Consider the following 21,985-nt stretch of genomic DNA (forward strand, 5'->3'; position numbering starts at 1 on the left):
AGGCACAACCCAGGATAGCCCATAGTTTTGTTTCACCGGTTCTAATACCAGCGCCTCCGTACACAACAGCGGACTCTGCGCAAGCTCAGGGCAACGCATGCACCATAGGGGTTTGCAGAATATTTTACGCTTGCGCAATAGCAAAATAATCGCTCAACTGCCGCAAATATCGGCGCCGCAAATATCGGCACCGCATCCACCTCTGGATCAGGACCAGAATGTCAATAGCAACAGAGTCTTGTCTGTAAGAACAGCGACTACACAGCAGAAGTGTGTCCTGACATATGCTGGAATTATTATTGAAAATTCACATTATCGCTGAGTGCATTAAGATAAAAGCTCCTTTCAGCCAAAAAGACTTTCTAGAAATGAGGGAGATAAGATAATTTTGCTCTGGCACAAAGTAACATATATATTGGATACATTTCCAGCCTGCACAGAGATTTCTTTAGAAAATGAGTTGGCCGAGTTATTAACCTGAGTCTTGTATTCTGATATAAAGGCCATTTCCATCCTCATAAAACGTATTAATTCATATCTTAATGGAAAGGTTGGACACCTGCTATTTTTGCCCACGACACCCTACTGGCGAATTGATTTTATTTCCGAGTACGGTGATATTTCCTATTAGTGAGTATGCCAGCTAAATGCCAACCGCAATAGGCTTTGAGTGATGCTTTATGACCCACAGGGTTAATGTGATTTAGCGGCACAATCATGTACATAAGTGCTTTTTGGTTCTTTCGTTAATGCAAATCATTTAAATACCGGCTAATGGTAGATCTGTCCTTCAAGTGCCCGATTAAGTATTACAATGCAAGACTTGGAGACATGCTTGCTGGTAGGCCAGTCACACACCACTGTCGCCATATGCTTCAAATATATGCAGTACCAACTACACGTGAAAAAGCATAGAATGTATGTTTAGGTGTGTTTGATATGTGTTTACCAGCGGTTGATATGTGATATGCATTTACCTGTGTTTGCAAATGTACCTTGGGGCTGATTCAGCAGTGCACGTACTGTATGTGCAATGCTGAACGCAGATTACCGGGAATCTGTGCGTGCGCAGGGCCCGTTCTGCGAATGTGCAGAACGAGTCCTGCGTGATCGCACGCAGCTCCTTCTATGCCTCTGCCTGATTGACAGGCAGAGGCATTTAAGGGACGGTGCGGGGGTGGGGACTGCCGACATTCCTGGAAATGGGGGTCATGTCCACCTCATTTTCCGGGATTGGCATAGCCAGGTGCTGCGTCCACGGACGCAGTTTCTTGGCCTCACAAACCCAGACAGCCTGAATAAGCTGAGGCTCACTCAGCTGGTCGGCTGCCTGGTACCGTCTAGGTCGCGATGGTGGGATCGCAAATGTAGCAGGGGTTGTCAAACACCTACTGCTGAATTTGCATATTAGCAAGGACGGAATTGTAAAGCTGCCGGCGTGAATCACCCCCCCAGGCACAATCGTCACCCAATTTTTATCACCTAAATAAATACATTTAAAAAAATTGCGCTCCCCAAATTCCTCAACCAGCCTTAGCACCAGAAAGACTAATCTGGTTCCCACTACAGCAATGGGACAACAAGCATGGATTAGTCCTGCCAGCCCCAGGCTTGTCATCCTAGAAAGCAGCTGCGCTGGGTCCACCATTCAGAGCGAGAACCAGACCCAGGCTGGTCAGCGTATGACAGTAACATCTGTGGGGGAGCTTTATGCCCTTAAACGAACCATGTACTAAGTATGGTCAAGTTGAAGATGCTTGATAATACAGAAGAGTATGTGGCATTGGATTCATAGTCGAAAATCTGGTATTTATGCATTTTTGTTTTTCTTACAGGTTTATCATAGGGCGTGAAAAACCGGGCCAGATGAGCGAGGTTGCCCAATTAATCAGCCAGACCCTGGAGCAAGAACGTCGCCAGAGGGAGATGCTGGAACAGCACTATGCGCAGTATGACGCAGATGACGACGAGGTAATGCTGCCAAACCTTATAACCGGAATACACTGGTTTATTACACATTTGGTTATATACTATGCAAATGCTGAGCTTAGGTTATTCAATGGGCAGATTTGTGTTCTGTAATGTATATAACTGGAGAGTCCAATCCCATTAAAATACATTTGGCTTAATTCAGAGGTGGACGCAGTGTTTATGTCGACGCAAGCGCTCAATGTTTTCCGAGTCGCATTGCGCATGTGTGCCGATGGTTACCGCACAAAAAAACGCTGATTAAAATTGCCCGCAGAGAGATGCAATACCGATGGGCGTTTCTAGGTGGTGCCAGGGAGGCGGCTTCCCAGAGGTGGGCTTGTTGCTGGAGTTCCACGGTTAGCGACGGCGTCTATAAGCACAGTTACACTGACACATGCTGCCGTGTTCAGACGGAGACATTGCACCTCCATAGGGCTGGTATAATCTGTGATTGTGTGACCGATGGTACGTCTTAATACGCACAGTGGGGAATCAGTACCGCAGCCGGTGGGCATCTCAGTAGGAAGAACATTGACTGCGGCATTGGCATACAGGCTCAGTTGCGGCCGCTTTATCGGCCGTTGCCGTACCCACGACTGTGACTATATGCCAATGCTAGTATCAGCCACTCCCCTGGTGTACGAGTGTGCGTCTGATAGCGCAAGTACTGAGGCGCCCCCTTTGTGCGTCTGTAGACTTTAGGCGCCAACATCAGTCACACCATGGAAGATTGCACCAGCCCTGTTATAGGTGCAGATTTGCCATCAGTTATGGCCTCCAATGTGTGGGGTTAAGCATCTGTATACGCAACCACTTGCGTCTGAATAGTCACCGCCCAGTAACGCCCATTATATTCCTGATACTGTGAGTCTGACTCGCAACTGTGCCTCTGTGCGCACACGCCACGGTTTACAGGGATTTTCGTACAAGCGCAGTAGCAGAGAATCAGGCCCATTGTATCTTATAGCAGATGTAATAGCCTGCCAGATTTCAGCAATTTAGCAGCTAGATTTAAAACTGTAATATTTTAAAACGCAAAAGTAGGTTGCTTCTCCATTTTAAATTATTGGTGCTTTAAATCTAGTGGCTAAATCACCGAAATCCTGCCACGGCATACATCTCGCAGGCTATTGTTTTTCACCAATTGGCTTCCTGCAGAACAACAATTAGATATTATTTACACGGCAGACATTTGGAGGGGGGGGGGCTGGTACTAATTACCCAGCTTGTTTAACCACTTAACTGACGTGGTCGCATGGGATGCGAATGCAGGCAACTGTGCTTCAGCTGACAACGTCCATCCACACCGCTGTGTTTTTGAAGAGGAAAGCCTCTTCTACAAATGCGCAGAACGGATCTCTTCTGACTTCCTGGACTCTCCTGCGGACCTGGCAATTGTTGACCGGTTTTGCCGGAAAAAAAAATGCCAGTTAAGTGGTTAAGGGACTTGGCAGGGACCCCGGGCAGCTGTGCAGGGGAAAGAATGCCCCCCCTCCTTGTCGACACATGGTGGCACGCATAGTAGTTTTCATTCATTTGTTTGGCACACCCCCTGGATTTGGCCACGCCTCCCCCATCACCCGGGCCTGTCATTGCTCTCTACGGCCTTGCTCCCAACTAGATATGTTCGAAGCGCCTGCGAAATGGTTTTGGAACTAAAATTTTCAAAAATTCAACAGATCCACTAAGCAGGTTTGACCATGTTCTGCTAACCAAATCTGTTCATCCATTAGTGAGACGGATTGCACACATGTCCGCAAAATGTCAAGCTTAAATTGATGGGGTGTTTAAAAAAATAAAAAATGACAGTGAACTTCAAGCTGCAAACACATTAGTGTTCACACTTCGCATAAAAAAAAAAGTTATAATCCATTTTTATTATTTAGAAATATTATTTAAAAAGGGTTTTACAATAAAGAGCATGTTTAGGGGCTTCGATTCGGTGACATTTTTGGAGCATAAACAATTGGGGATTCATGCCAAAATAGGGAATATTGTGGGGTATGTAATAGTGGAGAGCCAACAAAGAGATAGGTAGCTATAGAGAGCAAGTCACTGCAGTTCTGGTGATGCACAAGAATATTTCTGACCTGTTTCCAGATCTATTTAAACCAGCTTGAGCCGAATATGAACTGAAGCCAGCTGGGACACAGCCCAAGCCTATTAATATCACTGGTGCATTTCCATCATCGTCATCCGCTACTACAGCTTTTATTTCATAAATTGAATTTTGTACATAATATATTTCTCTGTCCTACTACTTTCATACACTGAAGTTGTCCAATGAAGAAATCTAAAGGCCCCCATACATGGTGCGATATAGATATAGAAATAAACAATATCCACTACTGCGCCCTACCACTAGCAAAACTCCAGTACAATATTATAATAAACACAGATAATCAACAAATACTGGCCCTGATTCAGAGCCGGACGCTCTGACAGAGCGCTCACTCTGAATCAGGGCCGTCCTTCTTGATTTTTAGAGCGGCCTCCTGGCTGCTCGTATAGCTGTGGGTGACCACCCACAGCTATAACGAGCGACCAGGAAGATGGTCGCGGTGGTCAAGACCATCGCCACCATCGGGCTTGCGACGAGACCCTTGTGGTAGGGTCTCGTTGCCGCAAGCCCTAGAGTGCTTTCGGCTCAAACAGAGCCGAAAGCACTCCCACTGACATCACTTGTGATGTCAGTGGGGCTGGCCCAGACGGTAGGCGTTCCCATGGGAACGCCTCTGTCTGGCCAGCCACGCCCCCAGCACGCCCACCAAAGGGGGCATGCTGTCACTCACCATCGACAGCACGCCCCCTTTGGTACGAGACCCGGAGCGACGGTATGCCCGTCTCTATCCAGGTCTCGCCGGCTCCGTCGTGCGCATGCGCACTGGGCCAACATCGCCCTTTCAGAGCGGGCGCTCGTTCAGAGCGTCCGGCTCTGAATCAGGCCCTTTGTTCCCTAGAACATGGACACACACTGAGGTAAATTTTTTGTGTGAAGCCAATTAACCTATCAGTATGTTTTTGGAATCGCTGAGGAAACTAGAAAACCCAGAGGAAACCCGTGTAACCAGTGGCGAACATGCAAACTCCATACTGATGGGCCGTGACTGGGATTTGAGCTCATGACCCCAGTGCTGCCAGACAGTAATGCTGACCACTACGCCTCCCTTGCTGCCCATTTAAATGCCATGTTTAGAAACCTCATTTTAAATGGTAAGTGTGCAAAGCAGTTGTTTTTGTGTGCTCCTACTTTTCCTAGGCCTTACAGCTCTTCTGCGGGTTTTGTTAGCGTTTTGCGCGCACAGTGACGAGGATTGTCAGAGAGCCCCAGGGATTGCGCCGGAAATTGCCGCACCGTCTTTATTCTAATTTCACTCGGATCAGCGGCCTCGGCTTTCAGGAAACGGAGCGTACAATCTCTGCGCTGCATCGGTATTACAAAGCGAGTAATAAATATTTACTGCAGCAGATAATTAAATTACACAGCAGCAGTGCAGGGAATTTTAATTAGACAGGTGCTTGTATTTGGCTTTCCAATCAGCACCGTGTTGCAGATGAAATACTGGGTAGAAGACAATCTGTTATTTCATCAGTATTTTCTGTGTGTCGCTTAAGCTTTTCATTTCCATTTATCATCTGAGTCTTCAATTAAAAAAAAAAGAAAAACGGCTTTTATCCCTCAGCAGATCAGAATGTGAGCGGCGGCTTTGTTTTCCCTCTGTTATATATTGTTTGGTATTAACCCTCTGAGCACAGCGGGCATAACATGGGCATACAGTAGAGTCCTTTCAGCTTCCAGCAGGCTGCATTCTGCTTCCCTGACCTGGCTTACTTCAAGGGCTCATACACACGATATGGATGGGCAGTGGGGCCATTCAGAAGCCGGAGACGCAGCATCAGATCGTTTGTGTGACCATCGGTCATCTGGGGAACTCCCAGGTTACTCAGGAAGGCCATGTATTTCATGCTCCCAGGGCCAGTGAAGCTGCGTCCAAGGGTGCAGCCATTGGCCTCGGCATGCCCCGTTTTCTGGGATACTCCTGGTTGCCGCCCCTTCCCCGTCCTAAAAAATTGACATGCCGTGGTTTGGGGGGCTCAGCGACCATCAGAATATGTATTGGGAGATGACAGGGAGTTGGCTAACCAGATATACAGATGCGCCCAGTTACATTGTGGCTGATCACGCCACAAACGTGCGCAAGCATTGCGCCATGCAATTCCTCGTGCTTGCATACGCTACGGCGTGCACTGCAATCACACTATGCATTCCTATGGAGGCGCGGTCGCATACGCAGTGCGTGTATTTGCTGACGGGTGCGCATCTCGCGCTATGCGTGGAGCGATTCGCCGCACCAGCGTCAACAATATAGCTGGGCATATCTGTATGGAGATGGCCTCTTATGGGCGTGTCCCTGATAGTGGTTGTGTTGTTATGGGCGTGTCCCTGATAGTGGTTGTATTGCTATGGGCGTGTCCCTGATAGTGGTTGTGTTGCTATGGGTGTGATAGTGGTTGTGTTGTTATAAGCGTGTCCCTGATAGTGGTTGCATTGTTATGGGCGTGTCCCTGATAGTGGTTGTGTAGTTATGGGCGTGTTCCTGATAGTGGTTGTGTAGTTATGGGCGTGTCCCTTATAGTGGTTGCGTAGTTATGGACGTGTCCCTGATAGTGGTTGAGTGTCACAGGTGTGTCCCTGATAGTGGTTGTATTGCTATGGCCGTGTTCCTGATAGTGGTTGCGTAGTTATGGGCGTGTCCCTGATAGTGGTTGTATTGCTATGGCCGTGTTCCTGATAGTGGTTGTGTAGTTATGGGCGTGTTCCTGATAGTGGTTGTGTTGTTATGGGTGTGTTGTGGGCGTGTCCCTGATAGTGGTTGTGTTGTTAATAACAACACAACCACTATCAGGGACACGCCCACAACACACCCATAACAACACAACCACTATCAGGAACACGTCCATAACTACACAACCACTATCAGGAACACGCCCATAACTACACAACCACTATCAGGAACACAGCCATAGCAATACAACCACTATCAGGGACATGCCCATAACAACTTGTTATGGGCATGTCCCTGATAGTGGTTGTATTGCTATGGGCGTGTCCCTGATAGTGGTTGTATTGCTATGGGTGTGTTGTGGCCGTGTCCCTGATAGTGGTTGCGTTGTTATGGGCGTGTCCCTGATAGTGGTTGCGTTGTTATGGGTGTGTCCCTGATAATGGTTGTGTAGTTATGGGTGTGTCCCTTATCATACCTCCCAACATGACACTCTCCAGGAGGGACACAATGCTCTGGTCCTGGACTTCCCTGGTAATTTATGATTGGTGGAGGCTCCAGAGGTGGGGCTGCAGCACAGTCCAAATTTCAAATAGGGGAGTCACACCAACTGCCAGTGAGTCCCAGCCGGTGGTGTTTGGCAGCGTGTGAAATTACAGTTGGTGTGACTCCCCTATTTGAATTTTGAACTGTGCTGCAGCCCCACCTCTTACCAGGGAAGTCCAAGACCAGACCATTGTGTCCCTCCTAGAGAGGGTCATGTTGGGAGGTATGCCTTATAGTGGTTGTGTAGTTATGGGTGTGTCCATGATAGTGGTTGTGTTGCTATGGGTGTGTCCCTGATAGTGGTTGTGTTGCTATGGGCGTGTCCCTGATAGTGGTTATGTTGCTATGGGTGTGTCCCTGATAGTGGTTGTGTTGCTATGGGAGTGTCCCTGTTAGTGGTTGTGTTGCTATGGGTGTGATAGTGGTTGTGCAGTTATGGACGTGTCCCTGATAGTGGTTGTGTTGTTATGGGCGTGTTCCTGATAGTGGTTGTGTAGTTATGGGCGTGTCCCTGATAGTGGTTGTGTAGTTATGGGCGTGTCCCTGATAGTGGCTGTATTGCTATGGGCGTGTTCCTGATAGTGGTTGTGTAATTATGGGCGTGTCCCTGATAGTGATTGTGTAGTTATGGGCGTGTCCCTGATAGTGGTTATGCTGTTATGGGTGTGTTGTGGGCGTGTCCCTGATACTGGTTGTGTTGTTATGGGCGTGTTCCTGATAGTGGTTGTGTAGTTATGGGCGTGTCCCTGATAGTGGTTGTGTAGTTGTGTATCCCTGATAGTGGTTGTGTAGTTATGGGCGTGTCCCTGATAGTGGTTGTGTTGTTATGGGAGTGTCCTTGATAGTGGTTGTGTGGTTATGGGCGTGTACCTGATAGTGGTTGTGTACACAGGTGCAGAATCGCTCACCTTGGAGGCCATACTCTGAGAGAGATTCTTCCCCTAGAATGGGGCTGGTGTAAGTTTCAATGGTGTGGCCGACGGTTGCGCCTAAAGACTCTCAAAGTGGGCGTCTCAGTCGTTGCACATTCAGACGCGCTGCTGTACACCAGGAAAGGGCTGGTAGCGCTATTTACATAAAGTCAGAGAAGTAAAACAGTCAAAGGACGCAGACACTGTAGCATCTTACTAAGCAGTAGCCCCACAGTCACTATGTCAACGTTCACAATGTCGACACCAGAATGATGACCGCTATGATGACAGCCATGCCTAGGGAGCAGGGAATCTGGCTCAGACGTAGGCCACTGCCCGAAGCATCCTAAGGATGCTCCAGGCAGCTGTACAGGCTGTAAGCTGACGTTTCCCTTGGAAGCTCTGGGCGACTCTGCCGTAGCGCTGTCTGCAGTGTGCCATTCCAGGCACCCTGCAGGCTATTATGTGTACCTGTTTTTCCTGGACAGTCCCTCTACCTTTTTTATTTTTTTCTCAATCCAAAATCTTTAATTCACAATATACTGTATATTTTCTCATCATTTAAACTCAAGATAACCCCAAATTAACAGTGAATAGTTTCCTATAATTGTTTTACCATATTTGGAACAAAAATGCATGTATGGGGTGGATTTCATTTTCAGAGAAACCTTTGGGATACAGGAGTTATAGGGTTTTCCATTTAAAAGTTATGATACCCCCAACCTGGAGCAAGTACCTACCGTATATGTCAAGTAATTACATTACTAACCCCGTACATGGACAGCTGTAGCAACAGTGACACCTGCTGGCCATACAACAATGAGGCGATCATATCAAAATATAGAGGATATGACAAAAAATCAGGTTTTCCTTAGAAAAAACAGTATACAAATTATTCTGCTGTATTGGTGATTTTGAAAACCCGCAATTCAATACATTTACCCTGAAGTGAGGAAAGCAACGAAAAAATAGATTTCCACTCAAATCTCATAACACAACAGAACGAGTCAACCGTTATAATGAACTTGTGCAATGTTACACTGCTCCTTACACTGGACAACTATGTAAATTAGTCTTACGTCCTAAAAGTTTGTAAATCCTGTCTAAAAATAAATTGTCTTCGTAAATTCTGCAAAATGCTAATTTAAAAATACAGTGCGGAATAGTGGCCCAGAGGTGACAGTTTTACCTTGTCATGCTGCACTCTGCGGCTGGTGCACAGTTGGTGGCGGTTGCGCTGCAATGTGTGCATTCAATTACGTCCATAATCAAAGCTGCCAAGACATACGTATACGTCAGCACAAATAGCATATGCATCTGGTTTGCGCCAGGTTGACACTCATTGCACAATATGTAATACATTTCAGCCATAAACCTGCAAGTACTTCTCTAATACATCAGAAACCGCAAGCCGTCTTGCGTACAGGAATAACGGAGACAAAACAAAAAACATTCCATTAATCACACAGTAAAACATAATATGTGCAGGAGTAAGAAGCTGTCAGTATATGCAAAGCGGTGGAAATCAGCCAATCAGAAATGGTTTGCAATCATCATCCGCTCTTTGGGGGTCATTCAGACCCGCTCGCGAGGGAAGTTCGCTCGCAAGCGGGTCGATGTTTGGCGCATGCGCACGACGGAGGGAGCTCCGTCGTGCGCATGCGCGAGACCCGACAAGCGACGAGAAATACGTCGCTCGGGGTCTCGCACCAAAGAGGGCTTGCTGTCGATGGTGACTGACAGCACGCCCCCTTTGGTGGGCGTGCCGGGGGCGTGGCGGCCAGACGGAGGCATTCCCATGGGAACGCCTACCGTCTGAGTCTGTCCCCACTGACATCAGTAATGATGTCAGTGGGAGTGATTTTGGCTCTGATAGAGCCAAAATCACTCCTGGGGTTGCGGCAGCGAGACCCTACCGCAGGGTCTCGTCGCAAGCCCGATGGTCGCGATGGTCTTTGACCATCGCGACCATCGTCATGGACACTCGCATAAGCTGTGGGTGGTAACCCACAGCTATGCAAGCGTCCATGAGGACGCTCCAAAAACAGGTAGGAGGGCCCTGATTCAGAGCGAGTGCTCTGGTCAGAGCGTTCAGCTCTGAATCAGGCCCTTTGCACCTACCCTTTTACACCCACAAATAGTATGGCTTTCTCAAGCTTATATGCGTCTGTGTCTAAAGCCTGGTACACACTATACGATTTCTCCCGATTCCTTACGAATCGGAGCGACATATCGTCTAAATCGTGCAGTGTGTACCCACTATGTTGGCCCCCGTGGGGTCGTCAGCTTCATCGTCAAGTCGACCCTACATGCAGCTTAACGTGACAATGCGACTGACGACCACATGCAGCGGGATGCAGCAAGGGCCGACATATCGGGTGGTTGGGCACCGATCGTCTAATGTGTACCAGCCACCCGATATGTCAGCCCAGCGGCAGGGGGGTTGCCCGTCGTATCGCTGGGTACACATATTGTACAGTGTGTACCCAGATTAAGTCTGTATGTGTTTGTGATTGGGCAGCTACTCCGTTCCTGTACTCAGTCTAGCCAGGTACACACTACACAATATGTCGTCCAATCCGGTGGATCGGAGCGTCATATCGGGCACATCGCCTAGTGTGTAACCGCTATGTCGCTTATGATGCGCGCTCCCACAGGTCGCCAGCAACATCAACCGTCGGACCTGCATGCAGGTCCGACAGGTGATATCTTTAAAACATAGAAACATAGAATTTGAAGGCAGATAAGAACCACTTGGCCCATCTAGTCTGCCCCATTTTTAAACATATTGTTACCTCAACCCTTATTGATTCTTACTTCTTCTGAAGGATATCATTATGTCTATCCCATGCATGTTTAAATTGCTCTACTGTCTTAGCCTCTACCACCTCTGATGGGAGGCTATTCCACTTGTCCACTACCCTTTCTGTGAAGTAATTTTTCCTCAAATTTCCCCTGAACCTACCACCCTCCAGTTTTAGTGCATGTCCTCGTGTTCTAATACGTCTCTTTCTTTGAAGAATGTCTCTTTCCTTTACCTTGTTAAAACCCTTTTATATATTTGAACATTTCTATCATGTCCCCCCTATCCCTTCTCTGCTAGAAAACTATACATATTAAGATATTTTAGGGATCTATTTACTAAGCAATGTTAGGAGACTGAGTGAAAAGTGAAAAGAAAGTGATAAGGGGCCAGCCAATCAGCTCCCAACTGTCATTTTTCAAACACAGCGTGTAAAAGGACAGTTGGGAGTCGATTGGCTGGCACCTTATCACTTTCTTATCACTTTTCACTCTGTCTCATAACATTGCTTAGTAAATAGACCCCTTAGTCTTCCGTGGTACGTTTTGAGGTGTAGACCTTGCACCATTTTAGTTGCCCTTCTTTGTACAGTCTCTAATGTATTAATATCCTTCTGGAGATATGGCCTCCAGAACTGAATACAGTATCTGAGATGAGGACGTACCAATGACCTATACAGTGGTATTATCACTTCTTTCTTTCTGCTACTGATTCCTCTCCCTATGCAACCAAGCATCTGACTTGCCTTCCTCATTGTTTTGTTACAATGTTTGCTTGCGTTAAGTCACCTGAAATAATAACTCCTAGATCCCTTTCCTCTTCAGTAGTTTCCAGTATAGTGCCATTAATACTATATTAAGCCTTTGGATTTTTGAGACCCAAGTGCATGATCTTGCATTTTTTGGCATTAGATTGTAGTTTCCACGTTCTTGACCATTCCTCTAGTCTACCTAGATCATCAATCATTTGTTTTACCCCTCCTGGTGTGTCTACCCTGTTGCATACCTTTGTGTCATCTGCAAAACAGCATTCTTTCCCTTCAATACCATTTGCAATGTCACAAATAAAGATATTTAAAAGCACTGGTCAAAGTACAGATCCCTGAGGTTCTCCACTGGTGACATTTCCCTCTTGAGACTGCACTGCGTTACTACAACTCTCTGTTTACTACAACTCTCTGTTTCCTATCCTGCAGCCATGATCTTATCCATTCAACTATCTTTGTATCCAATCCCATGCTTTCCACTTTATTTAACAGTCTGCGATGTGGAACAGTGTGAAAAGCCTTACTAAAGTCTAGATAAGCTATATCTATGGCCCCCCTTTATCTATTTCCTTAGACACCTAGTCAAAAAAGTCAATAAGATTTGTTTGACATGATCTCCCCCCAGTAAATCCATGCTGTTTTGGATCCTGCAAATTGCTGGATTTGAGATAATCTACGACTCTTTCTATTAAGAGTGTTTCCATCAATTTCCCAACTACTGATGACCTATACTGATGTAAGGCTCACTGGCCGGTAGTCACTGACGGTAGTTGCTTGCCTCGTCCTTGCTCCGGCTTTTGTACAGTAGGACAACGTTTGCTCTTTTCCAGTCCTCTGGAATAACTCCAGTAGCTAGTGACTGGTTGAATAATTCTGTTAATGGTGTTACCAGCACCCTTTAAGCTCTTTTAGTATCCTCGGATGTCTCCCATCTGGCCCCATTGATTTATCCACTTTCAGTTTTAAGAGTTCTGTTAGGATCTTCTCCTCTGTAAATGTGCTTGTTCCTACCTCATGTTTCTGATTACACCTGAAACTTAACTGTGGCCCCTTGCCCTCTCTCTCTGTAGTGAATACTGACCAAAATTATTATTAAGATGATCAACTATTACATTGTCTCCCTCAACAAGACTCCCTCTTTCTGTCTTTAGTCTTTTTATTCCACCTTTTGTTTTTCTCCTTTCGCTTATATACTTACAAAAAGTTTTGCCCCCTTTACACACTGACTGTGCCATTTTCTCCTCAGCTTTTGCCTTTGCACATCTGATTACTTTCTTAGCCTCCTTCTGTTTACAAGATACTCCTCTTTGTCCTCATTATTTTGCATCTGCTTGTGTTTCCTAATGGCCATCTTTTTTGCTTTTACAATACTTGTTACCTCTTTCCCAAACCACACTGGCTTCCTTATACTTTTTCCTAACCCTTTTGATACAAAGGTCTGTTGCCTTTAATATTGCACTTTTAAAATTGTCCCACCTCTCCTGCACTCCTTTCAAGTTCCTGCACTCTGCCAAAGATTTGCTTACACATCTTCCCATCCCTGCCGAATGTAGCATGGCCCCCTCCATCGGTGCCAGCATGGGCGAGAATATATGCACTTGCCGATGCCGGCACCCCATTGTAAGACAGCATTTTGCAGAATTTCTAGTCAATGAATAGATATGGGATTAAGTTGAATCGCCATCAAAGCTTGCATCGGCACATACATAGCAACTTTTTACTATTGTACACGGGAAATACTTATTACTATGTTGCTTTGGTGCATTATTTCTATATTAGCATGTAGGCTCATCACTTACTTACAGTGTAGCAGACATTTTGTGAGAATATATTCATTTGCAGCTTTTCAATTCAGTAGGAACTAGTGACATTACTGAGGTGCCTCATCGTGCCTCGCCACGCCTCAGTAACTTTACAACAAAAACTGATGAAGAAAGAAATGAGGAATTTTATTTATCTTTTGTCAGGATGATTGTCAGAATCTGCTACCGGCTACTGTATATTTTAGTTGTCAGCATTATGGACACTGCTTAATAATGTTCCTTTCATCTTTAGGAACAATTTTATATACAGATGTGTCCACATACATCTATGCTCAGTGCGCTATAAGTCACACTACACATAACGCTGGAGCTCTGTGTGACTTGGTAAATATTTAGCATAAGCAGCTTCTGCTGATTAGAATGATATGCAGCATGCCTATGTATTCTGTGTGCCTGCGGGTGCATCTGCATGCTAAACAGTGTTACAGCCGCTGACACTGTAACGTAGCGTTTCGTATGCAGATACACCCGCACTCACACACAGCATATAGACATGCTGCATATCATTTTAATCAGCAGAAGCTGCTTGTGCTAACTAGAAGGGCTGTTTAGTGCGCAAGGAGATTAGATTTATGAGGACACATCTGTATATACACTAGCTGTTACCCGCGGCTTCTCCCACGATGAACATATTTTTTATTTGAGGTGTTCTAGTTGTATTGCTTTGCATGGGGGCCCTGTCGCGAGAGTGGCCAGCAGCGCTATACAGGCTGGTGGCAGCAACGCCTTCACCCACCACTCACACCAATGTCACTGTGTACCCTTTGCACAGACTGCTATCCTAACCGGGGGGGTGCATACATGCTCGCTGATGCTGGCACCGACGGAGGGGGCCATGCTGCATTCGGCAGGGATGGGAAGATGTGTAAGCAGATGTAGGCAGCACAGATGGTGTAATGGTTAGCTTTACTGCCTCACAGCACAGAGGTCGTGGGTTCATCTCCCACCACGGCCCTAACTGTGCGGAGTTTGTATATTCTCCCTGTGCTTGCGTGAGTTTGCTCCGGTTTCCTCCCACACTCCAAAAATATACTGGTAGGTTAATTGGCTACCAGCAAAAAAAATTAACCCTAGTGTGTATGTGTGTGAGCATGTGGTAGGGAATATAGATTGTAAGCTCCACTGGGGCAGGGACTGATATGAGTGGCCAAATATTCTCTGTAAAGGGCTGCGGAATATGTGTGCGCTATATAAATAAATGGTAATAAATAAATAATCCTAATCAAGTGACCCATAGCACCTCTCTCCCCCACCCTATACCGGCCGTGCGCATGGTGCCACACCTACTGTATCTCCTGCATTGATGATGTCAATAACATTTGTTTTTGTCATTGCTCAACTTTAACTTGACAGTTCGAGATGAAACGTAGTTCAAGTTATTGCTAGGAGTTTCCACTAGAAAATGATACAGTTTTCAAGAGAATCTGTTCAGTCGTTTTTGTCGCTAATACCCCTTTCAGACATACAACCCGGGAAATTTCCTGCTCAGACCCGGGAATTTCTCCTGTGAAAAATCCCGGGTATTTGGTCTAGACCCCCCTTTCACACTACACTGTCTACCCGGGAAATTCCCTGGTAGACCCCTTTCAGACAAGAGCAGGGTTTTTCAGAGTTTTATTAAAGTGGATGGTAAGGTGCAGAGGGACAGGTGGGGAAAGTGACAGGGACAGGTGGGGAAAGTGACAGGGACAGGTGGGGAAAGTGACAGAGGGACAGGTGGGGAAAGTGACAGAGGGACAGGTGGGGAAAGTGACAGAGGGACAGGTGGGGAAAGTGACAGGGACAGGTGGGGAAAGTGACAGGGACAGGTGGGGAAAGTGGCAGAGGGACAGGTGGGGAAAGTGACAGGGACAGGTGGGGAAAGTGACAGGGACAGGTGGGGAAAGTGACAGAGGGACAGGTGGGGAAAGTGACAGGGACAGGTGGGGAAAGTGGCAGAGGGACAGGTGGGGAAAGTGACAGAGGGACAGGTGGGGAAAGTGACAGGGACAGGTGGGGAAAGTGACAGGGACAGGTGGGGAAAGTGACAGAGGGACAGGTGGGGAAAGTGACAGGGACAGGTGGGGAAAGTGACAGGTAAAACTTAAAAAAATAGAGAAAATACACCAGCGCTACAAAAATTATTCAGGCAGCAAGAAACTACATAGGAGAAGTCTCTATTCCTCCAGAAAGTCACATAAACATATAGAGGAAATATTCATGAAAGTGTTATCCTGGGGCATAAGAAGATCTGAGACAGTAGAATTATACAAGGAACATTGGTGGCTGACTTTATCGGATCTATTCCCCATATTGTACAAAGGAACACCCGTTGACCCCATTTAGTGGCGCAAGAACTATATCTCTATATGTTTAGGGGAAAGTGACAGGGACAGGTGGGGAAAGTGACAGGGACACTGTACCTGTAGTTTCCCAGCGCAGCTCTGTGCAGCAGTGAGAATACGTTGAGGCTGTAATCTCTCCCTCTGCTTCTGCCTGGTGACAACCGGAAAGCTCCCCCACTGGGGCTGGGGACAGGGGAGCCGCTGATCTCAGTGCTGCCGGCGGTTAGTATGGGAAGGGGGGTTGCGGGCGCTGTTACCGGCGGCGCTGCTACCGCCGGTAATTACAGGGACAGGGGGGCCGCTGATCTCAGTGCTGCCGGCGGTTAGTATGGGAAGGGGGGGTGCGGGCGCTGTTACCGGCGGCGCTGCTACCGCCGGTAATTACAGGGACAGGGGGGCCGCTGCTCTTAGTGCTGCCGTGTCTGCAAACAGGGAGCATCCTGCATCCTGCACCCACTGGGACAGGTAGGTACCACAGCTCTATGTTCCTGGGGGTAATTATTAGTATTATTTATAGCTGCACCTGGTTCATGCAGTTACTAGTATGCACTCAGCTCTATACACTCTATATATAGCGCGGCAGCGGTCAGGTTAGCGAGTATTCCGGGGTCCCACAGCACGTTCCCTGCAGCTGGGGGCTACATCCTGGGGGGCAGCCCTATATAAGCCAGGAGCTGGTCCCTGCACATGGAGTATGGGAAGGGGGGGTGCGGAGGCTGTTACCGCCGCTGGTGCCGCCTCCCCGGTGGCTCAGTCACAGCCAGGGCCAATCAGAAGCTGCCTGATGCAGCCCGGGAGTAAAATCCCCGGGTTGCACCATTCACACTAGAGCAGTGTAGACTTCCCGGAACTTAAGTCCCGGGAAATACCCTGGTCAATTGCAGGGTTGACTACCCGGGAATGTGTTCCCGGGTAGGTACCTTTCACACAGACATGAGACCCGGGAATTTTGGCTGAGGCAGGCCAAAATCCCATCTCAGTATGTCTGAAAGGGGTATAATTTGGAACAAACAGAGACAACATTCTTATTATATTAGTATAGATTAAAGATGTACTGCCGACCCCTGTGTTTTGGTTTTGGTTTTGGATCTGTATTTAAAAAAATAAATGAATCAATAAAAAACAGCTGAAATGATGTCGTGTTCTGAGCCCCCAACGTATTCATTATAATCGTTCTTATATATTTCATAGTGTGCATTTCCCAGAGTTTAAATTCACAGATAAAAGGACGCACAAACAGGCAATTGAAACATCATTTGTTTGTTCCTTTGAGTTTACATTCTGAGAGATGTTAGCTGTTGTACTTGTTTACTGTAGCTTACTGTTTTCACTGCGAATGTATTCAAATCGTTTCAAGATAGTTGGTAAAATGCTAATGATTTATATTCTTATATTGACATTATTTTGTACTACGTGGTGGAGTTAGCTCCATTTCTAAAATAGAGAATTAAAAATATAAAGGCTCTCTATTGCCACCTGCTGCCCACAAGATGTACTGCACTCACTGATTTTTGAATAGAGGGTAGGATATCAGCCGCTTAATAATAACAATAATAATAATAATTTTATCTCTGTAGAGCTTTTCTCCAGCAGGACTCAAAGCCGCTCTACAAGCATCAAAAAAATAGCACAGAGGTTTAGTGTTACAGCACAAAGAAAACGAACCAAGAAACAATGAACATAACTGGCACAATGACCTTAATGCAGGGTGGGTGCAGCCATTTTGGGTAATAAATTCCACCAGTAACATAACCCACCCATGAAAAGTACCAGACGAGGCAGCGTGCTACATAGGTTATCTTGAGTGAAATAGGCAACCATGTTTTTCCTTTAAAAATGTTGTGTATGTCTACATGATTAATTCCTAGAGATGGATTTGCCAGGAACTGCCATATTCAGAGAGAATAAAACTAAATTATCCTGAAAGAGAAATCTATAAATGCCAAAATAAGGATAAAAAAAGTAAATTCCTTCTTCCACAATTTGAATATGCAAATTGAGTTATTTATATATCTTACATTTTTTAAATCCTTGTGTCCGCAGGGCTGTAACTAGGAAGGTGCGATCAGTGCCATGGCGCAGGGCAGGTGACGCTGTTCAGGCCTGTCAATTTTCTGTTTATGATCATTCTCACTTGTAGCTTCCTCTTCTTTTATCTCCGGCATCTCCTGACCTCCCCTATCTCCACCCTGGCCGACTCCCCCTCCATGTGGCCCCCTCCCCAAGCACCTTCAGTCACATCCACTTATGTTTAACACACATTTCAAAATACTGTCATACCTGGGACTCAAACCTATCACCCCTCACCTGGCAGTCAGACACCGTACTATCTGCACCACAATTTCTGATGGCAGCCCTGAACACAGCCACCGATTCTTGACCCAGGTGTTACCAGCACACCTCTTGTACCATACTTGCCGACAATCAGCTCCCTCCCTCCGGGAGGGAACTGATTGTCGGCTAACAGCGGGGGCATGCACTGTCATTGACATCACATTGGGGGTGGGGGCGGGTGATCGCGTCATCGTGGCCCCGCCCCCTCTTCACAATGCCGTTATTTTCAGCATTGTGCAGCAGGGGGCGGGGCCATGATGGCGTGATTCAGCGCGAATCGCGTCACCGCCCCCCCTTCCCGCTGCGGGGGTTTCTAGTTTATTCTGGAGGGAGGTCGGGAGGGTTGCTGGCTGTGGGGAGGCTTGCCTGCCTTTCCGGGGGGGCCAGGAGCGGCACTCGAAAATCGGGTGGCTCCCGGCCAAATCGGGAGGGTAGGCAAGCCTGTCTTGTACCCTTGTGGGTGAGTTCAGCTGCCGGTGCTGGGTACATACACGGATCTCCCTACCGCTGATATTGCTGAATATACAGTGCCTTGCAAAAGTATTCACCCCCTTTGCATTTTTCATGTTTTGTTGCCTCACAACATGGAATTAAAATGGATTGTTTGAAGGTGTGCATCATTTCATTCACAGAACATGCCTACAACTGTGAAGTTGTTTTTTTTATATTGTGAATCAAACAACATGTAGGACAACATAACAGAAAACTTCAGCGTGCATAACTATTCACCCCCCTAAAGTCAGTACTTTGTTGAGCCACCTTTTGCGGCATTTACAGCTGCAAGTCGCTTTGGATAAGTCTCTATGAGCTTGCCACATCTTGCCTCTGGGATTTTTGGCCATTCCTCAAGGCAAAACTGCTCCAGCTCCTTCATGTTGTATGGTTTCCGCTTGTGAACAGCAATCTTCAAGTCTGAATACAGATTCTCAGTTGGATACAGTTCTGGGCTTTGACTAGGCCATTCCAACACATTTAAATGTTTCCCCTTAAACCACTCGAGTGTTGCTTTAGCAGTATGCTTCGGGTCATTGTCCTGCTGGAAGGTGAACCTCCGTCCCAGTCTCAAATCACAGGCAGACTGAAACAGGTTTTGCTCAAGAATATCCCTGTATTTAGCACCATCCATCTTTCCTTCGACTCAAATCAGTTTCCCAGTCCCTGCGGCTGAAAAACATCCCCATAGCATGATGCTGCCACCACCATGTTTCACTGTGGGGATGGTGTTCTTGGGGCGATGGGATTGTTGGGTTTGCGCCAGACATAGCGTTTTCCTTGGTGGCTGAAAAGTAAAATTTTAGTCTCATCTGACCAGAGCACCTTCCTCCATACATTTGGGGAGTCGCCCACATACCTTTTTGCAAAATCAAATCGTGTCTTCTTATTTTTATCACTAAGTAATGGCTTTTTTTCTGGCCACTCTTCCATAAAGCCCAGCTCTATGGAGTGTACGGCTTATTGTGGTCACATGCACAGATACACTAGTCTATTGTGGAACTCTGCAGCTCCTTCAGGGTTACCTGTGGTCTCTGTGCTGCCTCTCTGATTAATGCCCTCCTTGCCTGGTCTGTGAGTTTTGGTGGGCGGCCCTCTCTTGGCAGGTTTGTTGTGGTACCATGTTCTTTCCATTTGATGATGATGGATTTGATGGTGATCCGGGGGATCATCAAAGATTTGGATATTTTTTTATAACCCAACCCAGAATTGTACTTCTCAACAACTTTATCCCTGACTTGTTTGGAGAGCTCCTTGGTCTTCATGGTGTTGTAAAGCCTCTTGCTTAGTGGTGCTGCAGCCTCTGGGGCCTTTTCAGAAAAGGTGTGTTTATACTGACAGATCATGTGACACTTAGATTTCACACAGGTGGACTTCATTTCACTAATTATGTGACTTCTGAAGGTAATTGGTTGCACCAGAACTTTTGAGGGGATTCATAGCAAAGGGGGTGATTACATATGCACATGCCAATTATCAGAATTTTATTTAGAAAGATTCTTTTTTATGTATATTTTTCTCATTTCACTTCACCAAATTAGACTATTTTGTGCAGATCCATCACATAAAATTCAGATAAAAAAAAAAAAAAAAATTACAGGTTGTAATGTAACAAAAAAGGTAAAACGCTAAGGAGGGTGAATACCTTTGCAAGGCGCTGTACACTACAAGCAGCACACTTTCTATACCTTCAGTCGGTGATCTACACTGCCGACTCCAGGCATGTGCACGGCTGCTCTGATGGACAAATCCTGCTGCAGGTGCAGCTTCACCAGCGCTCTCCTACATGTAGAGCTGGTGAGTTATAATGTATAATTATTATGTATCATCACTGCAGCCATAGGATTCACACTGTATTTGGCAGTGACACCTGGATAATAGTAATACAACAAGATTGGTACCCTTCATCATCGTAAGGGACAAATCAGATTCGTCATATCCCTTCCCTATGAGGCCACGCCCCTTATGTCCCTATTTGAAAAATAAAGGGGGGGGGGCACGCCAATGCTCTATCTGGCACAGGACACCAAAAAGTGTAGTTACGGCTCTCTGTGTCCATGCTGCACAATTATTCCTTATACCGGTAATAATTTTATTAAACACTTCCGATTGTTTGTTTGCTGACAATAAACTCTTAGGCTGGAATTCAAATTAGGGCCTTTAAATAGATGATTAATTCTTCTGTTTTAGAGTCAGTGCTGGAGGAATATATCCCTTATTTCTAGCCAATGTACAGATTCCACACATGTACAGAGAACTGTTTTTCTGCATATTCCCACATACAGCAGCTATAAATCGTTTCCTCCACCCTTTAGTGTTTTTCATATTTTATTTTATTTCCTCATTTATTTTGGAGTTTTAAGTGCAGTAACAAACCTCACTGTTATTAATATAAGGCTATTGTTATTATTATGCTATTGTTATTAGGCTATTATTATTATTATTATTATTATTATTATTATTATGCTATTATTATTATTAGGCTTTTTTTGTTATTATTATTATTGTTAGACTATTGCTAAGCTACAGCTAAGCAAGCGGCCAGGAGGCCGCACAAATAAAACGCCCTGATTGAGAGCGCGCGCGCTTTCAGAACGTCCGTCTCTGAATCATACCCAGAGTTCCAAGATGCCCATCTGATGTAACCAAACATCACCTGAGACATGACAGCACTCTTCATCTTTCCCAGACAGGAGAATACGCTACAGATGAAGAGGATGAAGACGTCGGTCCAGTCATCCCAGGAAGAGAGATGGCTATAGAAGTGTTTGATCTTCCAGAAGGAGATGAAATGTTTTCTTCTGATCTGGATGCAACAAAACTGGCTCACAAATTTAAAGAGGTAAATCAGACAATAGATTATTTATTTGATCATCCATAGATACTGTGTGGCGTGTATTTGTTCCTATTCGCTGAATATAATACCCTTATTAGGGTACTGACGTCCTATACAGCCAGGGGCTTCTGTTGAGTTGGACGCTATTGTATTTTGTGCCTTTTTTGCCCCTTGCGAGGTGCACTTTTTCCTATTGTGCATGCACATTACAGTAGCCAGATGACTCTTCATCCAAGGTGACTAAGTAGCATTGCGCGCTTATGAATCCCTGCATCTTAGCCATGGCGAATGAGTGGCATTTCGTGCTTAGTTGAGAGTGGAAGGGTGCATGTAGGCGCAGTCAAAGTACAGTAAGAATAACAATGGTAGGCATGAATAAAATCACAAAGGACAGT

General features: G+C 46.0%; 1 protein-coding gene across 1 annotated transcript in view; it reads left to right on the forward strand.

The window, feature by feature from the left end:
* The window catches only part of LOC148508904 (neurabin-1-like), a gene marked incomplete at its 5' end in the record, with an annotated part of 141,170 nt that overhangs the window by 47,168 nt on the left and 72,017 nt on the right, over positions 1-21,985 (forward strand). Inside the window, 2 exons of the mRNA XM_088443851.1 lie at positions 1,836-1,971; positions 21,444-21,596. Of these exons, the coding sequence (XP_088299977.1) occupies positions 1,836-1,971; positions 21,444-21,596 (289 nt within the window). The remainder of the gene's footprint in view (positions 1-1,835; positions 1,972-21,443; positions 21,597-21,985) is intronic.

Source organism: Taudactylus pleione, unplaced genomic scaffold (genome assembly GCF_031769625.1).
Source record: "Taudactylus pleione unplaced genomic scaffold, aTauple2 ptg000335l, whole genome shotgun sequence".
In the NCBI taxonomy this organism is placed as follows: Eukaryota; Metazoa; Chordata; class Amphibia; order Anura; family Myobatrachidae; genus Taudactylus; species Taudactylus pleione.